Raw genomic sequence first — 9,644 nt, 5'->3', positions numbered from 1 at the left:
ATCAATAATGGGGTGCAAGGCAAGCACTATGGTACAGGCCTAGCTAAAAATAATGATAATAATTAGTTCTGCCCCCCTGTTTGTTTCTGTGAACTAAAATAAAATTTTAAGGCTCACCTTCCCACTGGCCGACTGCATGGACCCCTTTGTTTCCAAAGGAATAGCCTAAAACTAAATTGCCTGCCAGGAGGAAGGAGGTCAGACATGCCTTATCATGCCCCCTCCCTTCTTGGGGACATCCTTTGTAACCCATTAACGGGCCTCAGGGTATGCAAGATAAACCTGCATGTCCTCAATTTACACAACAAATCTATGTTTCTGGCTTATCTCCGATTAACTGCTCCTTATCTTAAAACATTCCAAGCCTTTAGACAAAGGTTCCTGTCTTTAACCTATTACAACTCAAAGAATCTTTAAACCCATCTATAACCTGTAGGCACCCCCACCTTCGAGATGGCCCACTTTTTCGGGCCAAACCAAAGTATGCCTCCCACGTATTGATTTATGACTTTACCTGTAACCCCTGTCTCCCTGAAATGTATAAAACCAAACTGTGACCCAGCCACAGCGAGTCCACTTGCTCAAGGCTTCTTGGGTGTGGCTCCGGGTCATGGTCCTCAAATCTGGCTGAGTAAATCTCTTTAAATTAAAATTATTTTACAGAGTTTGGCTTTTTCTTCCATTGACACTTCTCTATAATTGCCACTCCAGAGCCACACAGCTGGCGTCCAAAGATTCCTAACTTTTTCCCTAGATAACATCACCTTTTTGAAACCTAAAGATAGTTTTTAAGATGTCTTCCAGGCCCATATTCCAGGGGCTGGCTTGGTGAAAGGACGGGGGTCTTGTAGGGAAATGAATCAGCTCTCTGCTCTCTCCCTCCCTGTCCACTTGGCCAACAGGTGTCCCTCGAGCTCTGTCTTCACAACATCTCAAAGGGCCCAGCACACAAAGAGGAAATGTACGGGTTTTTGCAGTTGCTAGACCTATTGACTAAAACTGCCTCTGGCATCTGTTTCTGTAGCCTGGAGCAGCTCCTGAGAAGCTCCTGGATGACAGCAAGGGGGACAAGCTCCAGACATCAAACCCAGCTGGAAATCATGTCTTGAGGGCCCTTTATCCCTAAAGCAAAGGAAGGGATGCAGCGGCTTCACCCGGAAGATTCCATCACCTGCTCGCAGCGGAGGAGTGAAGGAGTGGGATTCACAGCAATTACTATTTTTCTCGTCCCCACAAAAGCGGCCAGCCACTTGGCCTCGCTACTGGCATCTCCCTTCTCTCTCTTTGGGTTGCCACTCTTCTCCCTGCTCTCTTCCCCGTTCTCTCTCTCTCTCTCTCTATTCTCTCTGTCCTTCTGAAGGGTGAAATAAACATTTTTACTTTTATATCTTAATCTCTGCATGAGAAATGTTTCTCCACTCGTGCCCTGAGCACCTACTAAGCACCCAGACCAGCGGCCCAGACCAAGAAATGGACTCACTGGAACTGTGACCCCAGGGACTGGGACGACACAAGAAGATGATTTCTACACCCCTACAATTTTGCCCCAATTAATGAACCTAATTGCCTAATCCCTTGCCTGCCAAACTATCCTTAAAACTCTGTCTCCACATTCTCCCGTCTCCCTGAAAGCACAGCGCCTGGCTGTGTGGCGTAGACCCTTTCCCGTGGCGGCCCGACTGCCTGGGCACACTGGCTCTGCTCTGCGCAGCCGGCCAACGCACCTGCTTGGGCGGCAACAAATTCTCTGGCAAACTACGTTTCTGTTAGAAGCAACGTCTCAGTTTTTCCCAGAAGTGTGACCAGTTTCCATATTAACTGAGTGTATAAAATGACCCTTCCGGACTGAGAATACCGCTATATTTGCAACTCCACTTACATTTGCAGAACAATTTTACATTATTGTGGTGATAACAAGGCTGCCATCCCTTTGCTGTGCAAATGTTACACATTTTAGCTCAGGAAATCCTTCGCTGGTCCAGAGATTGATCTGAATAACAAAGATGCGACGTCAAGGGCAGGCCGCCCTGGCTGGCCAAGACTCCCATGAGAACAATCCCCGCCCTCGGCACTTTCGCGGCTGCCTCGGTACCGGGCAACAGGTCCAGAAGGATGGAGCCTCTCAAAATAAAAGCCAACTTTGCTATTTGACAGTGAGATGACACTTGTGAGCTTGGGAATTCACCTCTAAAGTGTTTCTTTTCTTGTTTTCATGCTTTAATCAAAAAGACGCCGCGCCCGCCCACAGCACGTCTGCGCGCACGTGGGAACCACCGGCAAGCCCGGCTGGTGAGCGGCGCCTTCCTTGCGCACTTGGACAACGGGGCCGTTTTCAGCCCAGATTGTTTGCGGCTGCCTCGCGACAAAGGCGGAGGTGGGAAGGCCCTTGGGAGCCTTCTGGAGCCTCTTCACTGTGCAGAGGCAGGTGTCGTGTCAACCTGCCGCTGGCTCAGCGTCCCGAACATGAAATTCCCTCCCCGCGCTGAACGTTGGAAGTCCGACAGGGGGTCTCACAAGGCCAAAACCAAGGTGTTGGCACGGCCACATTCTCTCCCGGGGTCTCTGGGGCAGAATCTGTTTCCTGGCTCCCCGCTTCCAGAGCCACCTGCTTGCCTTGGCTCATGGCCCCTCGCCCATCTTCGAAGCCGGCCGGATGCTTCTCATGTCGTGTCACCAGACTCTGACCTCTTCTGCCTCGCTCTTCTGAAGTGGAAAATTCAGCTAAAGTGGAAAATTCCACTACCGGGTTTCCTCCCCTGCACCCTTTCCCTGGGCCTCCTCCCCTGCAACTCCCCCCCCCCCCACAGCTGCCACCCTCATAAATCACCTGTAGCAATTAGAGTACCAGGCTGTGAAGTAGCTCAGGACTCTGCCTCACTAAAGTTAACCCTGTTGTAGCCATGCCCCTCCCCTTAAGCAGAGTGTATAAAAGACTGCTGTGCTCTTTGGTGCTCAGAATTTGGGGAGAGCAAATTCTCCTCTGGGCCTTGCTGGCTGGCGTGGAATACAACCTGTTTTTGCCAAATCTCTGTGTGCCACTCGGTGTGTCCCCGGTCAGCTCTGCTGCAACATTTTGGTTCCCTGACTGGGAAACACCCCGATTGTGCTGGCCGTTGGGGCCACCAGCTTGGGAAGAGACATCGGCCAACCGACCCTGATGACCAGTGAGAATCCAGGTGCCTAGACCCTGGTTGAGGGCAATTTCTTCTCCGTTCAGAAGGGCTCCGCCGGCCGACGCTCTCTGGACCCACCCGGGCACTGGTGAGGTGTAGGCAACAGGCAACCAGGAATGGCCATCCGAACCATCTGAATCGCGGTAAGGTCCCGGGACCCTGTCCAAAGGAAGCCAGGCCTGTCTAAGGACGGAAGAGGAGACTGATCACCTCCTAAAGGAAAGGTTGAAATTCCGAGAGGGGGGGATGTAAAACCTCTGTCTGTCCCAGAAAGGCTAGAAATGCCCCGGGGGAGGAGGAACGTAATAGCCTTAGTGTGTGAGTGTGAGCGCTGCGGCTCCACGGCCAAAAGCTACGGAGCATGACTGGGTCTGTACCTGCATTTCTGTGGCAGCGTCGCAAGACATAACGGTGACTCACTCTCCCTGAAAAGGGAGTCACCTGGCCTGGGAATTATATGGGAGCACCTTTAGCCAAGACCTGCCTAAAATCCCCGCAAGTGGAGCAGCCAGGCGGACAACTGAAAGTACCCCACCCTTTTGTGCAACTCTGACCAGTAGGAACACTATGGGGGGACTGAGTCCAAACCAACCGCACTCAGGTGCATGATCAAAAATTTTAAGAAGGGATTTTTCTGGCGACTGTGGAGTTAAAATGACACGGAATCGCCTCCAGACACTCTGCGAAGTAGAATGGCCATCCTTTGGAGTAGGTGGCCTTATTCGGGCACCCCTGACACTTCTATTACCCAGGCAGTCTGGAAACAAGTTACAAACACCCCAGGACACCCAGATCAGTTCCCCTATATCGATTCCTGGCTAGGAATTGCCCAAACTCTGCCCCCTTGGGTCTGGTTCTGTGTAGAGAAGGGACAGAGCAGGGTACTCTCCGCCCAGCGGCTGTGGAGGCCCCTTTGATCCCAGCCCCAAGCCCCTTCACCAAGGGCCGCTGCAAGATGAATTCCCCTTCACTGTCTCCGTTCTGCCCGCAACCCGACTCTATCCCTTCAATTGCCTGTCCGTGGCCGCTGCCTGTGCCCGCATCCCGCCCCTTGCACCTTGCGCAAGCTTCTGCCCCAGCGCCTGTGGCAGGCTGAGGGCCGTCACTGGCCAGGACCTGGCAGGAGCGAGCGCCCACAGAGCCGGGCAGGGCTGAGGACGGCGCCTTTTATCCCCAGAGCCCCCTGGAAGCTGTGGCGGGCACGCGGAGGCGGCGGGCAACCCCGACATGGAAGAGCCAATGCACCGAGCCGGCATGGGCCGCAGGCGTGGCGCAGGGGTGCTGCCGCTGGGCCATCCCGGGCGTGCTGCTGGCACTGACAGCCGGGCTCCTGACCAGGGGCTTGGCCAGCGAGTACGACTACGTGAGCTTCCAGTCAGACTTCAGCTCGTACCTGAGTGGCCGCTTCTACGCCAAGCCACCGCAGTGCGTGGACATCCCAGCAGACCTGCGGCTGTGCCACAACGTGGGCTACGAGAGGATGCTGCTGCCCAACGTCCTGAAGCACGAGACCATGGCCGAGGTGAAGCAGCAGGCCAGCAGCTGGGTGCCCCTGCTTAACAAGAATTGCCACGTGGGCACGCAGGTCTTCCTCTGCTCACTCTTCACGCCCGTCTGCCTCAACCTGCCCATCTACCCATGCTGCTGGCTCTGCGAGGCCGTGCGCAACTCTTGCGAGCCCGTCATGCAGTTTCTCCAGCTTCTGCTGGCCCGAGATGCTCAAGTGCGACAAGTTCCCCGAGGAGGACGTCTGCATTGCCATGACCCCACCCGATGCCACTGAAGCCTGAAAAGCTAGAAGATTTTGCAGGAATGAACATCACTCAACTGATAGAGGTGGCCCAAAAGTTGTACCGGAATCAAGATTGTGTGGCCCAGAGGGAAAGTGAAACAAAGATGAAGCATAAGGCCACCCTCCTGGCAGTGGCACTCGGGGCTCCTATGTCTACCCCAGGGCTCGGTACAAAACCTGAGAGGGGGCCCCACAGGAAGGGGACACTAAGACCGGACCAGTGCGCATACTGCAAAGAGACAGGACATTGGAGAAAACGAGTGCCCACACCGAAAGACTGGCTCCCCCCTCAAGATGAGGCCCTCCTCGGTGGTTCCAGATAAAACCGGAGACCCAGGACCTAATTGGCCTCACAGGCGTGAACTCCAAATAAGACCGACCGTGCTCCCTCAACCTTGGCCCCCGGGAGCCCATGGTCACTGTGGACGTGGGGGGCCGACCTGTAACCTTCATGGTGGACACAGGGGCTGAGCACTCAGCGGTGACCACCCAAATCGCCCCTCTCACAGGGTGGGAGACAACCATAGTTGGATCCACTGGAGACCAGGTAGCCAGGCCTTTCTGCCAGCCCTGCTGCTGTCAGCTTGGGGGACATCGGGCAACACACGAGTTTCTCTACCTCCCAGACTGTCCAGTTCCCTTGTTGGGACGGGACCTCCTGCACAAGTTGGAGGCCCAAATCACTTTCCACCCCGAAGGTACAGCTGACCTCTCACTGTCAACCCTGAAGCCCATGATAATGGCAGTCATAGTTCCCAGAGAAACGGAATGGCAAATTTATTCTGGCCCCTGGGCCAAGCTTCACGGCAAAGATCATGCAGACTTTAACTGAGCATTAGGGGTCAAGTGAAAACTCCATACCGCATACAGACCCCAAAGTTCAGGGAAAGTAGAGTGCATGAACCGGACCCTTAAAAACACGCTTGCAAAGTTATGCCAAGAGACAGGGTTACCTTGGGTAGACTTACTTAGTCTAGCATCGCTTACAGTCAGGGGCACTCCAGGGCCGACAGGATATTCACCCTTTGAAATTTTTATTATACACACTCAGTTTATTTTCCTATCCAAAACCCTGAGTCAAGTTCATCACAATGTTCTAGAAAAGATCCCTACAGCAATGGGACACCCAGTCTACACACACCAGCCTGGAGACTCAGTCTGGGTTAAAGACTGAAAGAAAACACCACTAGAGCCCACCTGGACAGGCCCCCACACTGTAGTCTTAATCACACCCACTGCTGTTAAAGTTGCAGGAATAGCATCCTGGATTCATCACACGAAAATAAAGAAGGCCACACCTGAGAAGAACCGGGACACCTGGACAGTACAACATGACCCAGAGGACCCACCGAGAATCCACCTCCAGTGTGGCAGCCCAGCAACCATGCCAGAGGACACCCAAGCCGAATGACCGAGCCGGCCTGTTACATCGCCATCGGCCTGTTTGGACTATTGACCTTACTACTGGGCATTGGACTTTACTCAGTGGCCCCAGAGGACTGGGGACCAGGGGAAAGACTGTTATTAGTCATCTTATATTGGGCTGTGGTGGGGTTTCCTTTTCTGGTTACAATGTTGTTCCCCATTCTAATCCTTGTCTGTCTCCCACTTACAGTTGTCAGTAGCCCTCTCCGTTGCCCTCCAGGATGTATGCAGGATGTCTGGGGATGTAGATGATTTTCACCCTGTTACAGAGCCAAAGGGTTTTGGGCTTACACCAGTCTTAAGGGAGATTGTTACATAGACCCATAGATCTGCACTTGGGGGCGGGGGTGGGGGGTGGGTAGAAGATATTGGACAGATACTACAACAAGAGATGGGTTCAGACCAGACAAAAATAACAGGCCAGAAAAGGGTTCCAGGGTCTGCTGGACATATGTTCCTGGGCTCCTCACTGGAACCCGAAACATAGAAAGTACAGAGCATATGTCAAAGCCAGCTTCAAAGCCCCAGGATACGGCTTCACAACTTCCAGATCCCCCGAGTATAGTGAGGCCAATTTCAGAGCCCCTGGATACTACTCCCCAGATAGCCAAGGTTCTCAACACCACCCTGAATGCTTTGCCTAATCACACCCAATGTTGGATTTGTCTGCCCCTCCAAAGGCGTGTATACCTCGGGGTCCCTGTCCCCTCGGGTTGGAGCAGTTCTGTCAATTCCACCATTAACCCCAGCAAGACACACCTAATTGGACCAGTGGCATATAATGTCCGTCTGGCTAGAACGTTCAACGTTACCTGTCTCGTCAACCTGAAAGGAAGTGAACCTATAAGGACTCTGCCAGTCAGTCTATGCAGTAACAACCAAACTCTCAACTCTGGTATACACTGTCCAAGAGAGGGCGTGTTCTTCCTTTGTGGTAACACTGCTTACCTTTGCCTCCCAGTCAACTGGACTGGGGTCTGCACCCAGATTTTCCTCACCCCAGACATCACTATATACACCACTCCTCAAATGGAGGTTTTAAGCCCCCACCCAGGTGTCCGGGAAAAGCGAGCGGCAGCTTTACTCATAGCACTCCTCGTGGGAGGAGGCATCATAGCTGGGGTAGGGGCTGGACTTGGTGGATTAGGGACTTCGCTACATGTCTACCAAAAGCTATCTCAAGAACTAAACGAAGACATACAACAGGTAGCAGATTCCCTAATAACCCTCCAAAACCAACTAGACTCTTTGGCAGTGGTTACACTTCAGAACAGGCGAGCCCTAGACCTCCTCACTGCGGAAAAGGGAGGGACCTGTGTATTCCTAGGAGAAGAATGTTGCTACTATGTAAACCAGTCCGGAATAGTGACAGCTAAGGTAAAAGAATTATAAGAAAGAGTTCAGAGGAGAAATAGTGAACTAAAACAAACTTGGGGGCTCAATCTGGGCCAATGGACTTCATGGCTATTGCCCCTGGCAGGACCTTTAATGGCTATTTTTCTCCTTGTCACTATAGGCCCATGCCTATTAAGCACAATTATAAAATTTATAGAAACAACTGTAACTCAAAAGGCAACAGCCCATATAATGGCCTTACGAGGCTATGCCCCCTTAAAGGATGATGCCCTATAATAGACACATGAGGACGAATGTCTCATGATATATATATATATATATATAGGGGTATCGAAGGGGTGGAATGAAGTGGAAAATTGGAAAATTCCACTACAGTGGAAAATTCCACTACCGGGTTTCCTCCCCTGCACCCTTTCCCTGGGCCTCCTCCCCTGCAACTCCCCCCCCAACACAGCTGCCGCCCTCATAAATCACCTGCAGCAATTAGAGTACCAGGCCCTGAAGTAGCTTAGGACTCTGCCCCACTAAAGTTAACCCTGTTGTAACCGAGCCCCTCCTCCTGAAGCAGAGTGTATAAAAGACTGCTGTGCTCTTTGGTGCTCAGAATTTGGGGAGAGCAAACCCCCCTCTGGGCCTTGCCGGCCGGCGTGGGATAAAACTTGTTTTTGCCAAATCTGCGTGTGCCGCTTGGTGTGTTCCCGTCAGCTCCGCTGCAACACTTCCACTCCAAGAACAACAGTGATGAAGGCCTTCAGGCACTGCTGCCCCCAGACATGTAGCTTTGGTATGCGAATCACTTTCAACTGAGGGCACCAGGAACAGAGCAAATGCAAGTTGTGGCTTTCTCTGAGCTGCTTGAAGACAGACCTCACCTGTCAGGAATTGCCTCCCTGGGAATCTTATCAACCCGAGATTGACCCATTTACACCACACCCAGACAGACTGTCACCCGCTCTTCTGAGGGCTGCTTTTATTATCTGTGGGGCATTTATCTTCATAATAAGACACCTTTGGTCACCACACACTTCCCCCCTCACCCTCCCAAACTTGTGTGCCCTCCCCACCAATCCCCAAGGGCCTCTTCCTGCCTGTCGCTCAGGATCCTACCTGTATGCGCTTCAATCCTCTGACTCTTCTTGGAGTGTCATGTTTTGTGGGACTCCCATGCTCATGTGTGCAATGAAAATGGTTTATTTTTTTCTGTTAATCTGCTTTATGTGAATTTAATTTGTAGCCTAGTCAAAGAACCCAGAGGGTGGAGGGAAGCCATTTTCCCTCCCTGCTGTAATTACATTGGTCTGATCTGACCTGGATAACCCAGGATAATCTCCTTATCATAAATTCAACTGCTAATCAATTGAATAGCAAACTGAGCTCTCCTTTGCCACGTGATGTAACGTACTCACAGAGTCCAGGGATTCTGTGGGGCCGTCTTTAGGGAGAGCCTCCCTATTCTGCCTACCATAGCATGCCCTCCGCCCTCCTCAGATACAAATCTATCCTATATGCAAAATACATTCATACCATCACAGGGTCCCCCAAATTCTCAAACCCAAAGCCCAAAATCCTACCTAAGTCTTATCAGTTCAAAAGTCCCAAATCTCATAATCTAAATTAAGTATGGGGCCTGGGCACGGTGGCTCACGCCTGTAATCCTAGCACTCTGGGAGGCTGAGATGGGAGGATCCCTTGAGCTTAGGAATTTGAGACCAGCCTGAGTAAGAGCAAGACCCTGTCTCTACTAAAAATAGAAAAAAAATTAGCCAGGCAACTAAAAATAGAAAAAATTAGCCGGACATGGTGGTGCATGCCTGTAGTCCCAGCTACTCCGGAGGCTGAGGCAGGAGGATTTCTTGAGCCCAGAAGTTGGAGGTTGCTGTGAGCCAGGCTAATGCCAT

At 52.0% G+C, this 9,644-nt stretch overlaps 1 protein-coding gene across 1 annotated transcript; it reads left to right on the top strand.

Annotated features, from left to right (window-relative positions):
• The first annotated feature begins 2,003 nt into the window (after window positions 1–2,003).
• On the top strand, window positions 2,004–4,963 carry LOC105817768 (secreted frizzled-related protein 1-like). The gene is given in 4 exon segments (XM_012653556.1): window positions 2,004–2,153; window positions 4,038–4,235; window positions 4,351–4,869; window positions 4,871–4,963. Coding segments are annotated over 4 exon segments (960 nt in total).
• Window positions 4,964–9,644: the final 4,681 nt, after the last annotated feature.

The sequence above is a fragment of the Propithecus coquereli genome, unplaced genomic scaffold, assembly GCF_000956105.1.
Source record: "Propithecus coquereli isolate 6110/MARCELLA unplaced genomic scaffold, Pcoq_1.0 Scaffold423, whole genome shotgun sequence".
NCBI lineage: Eukaryota > Metazoa > Chordata > Mammalia > Primates > Indriidae > Propithecus > Propithecus coquereli.
Note: the sequence above shows the minus strand (reverse complement) of the source record. Positions and strands in the feature narration are given on the sequence as shown.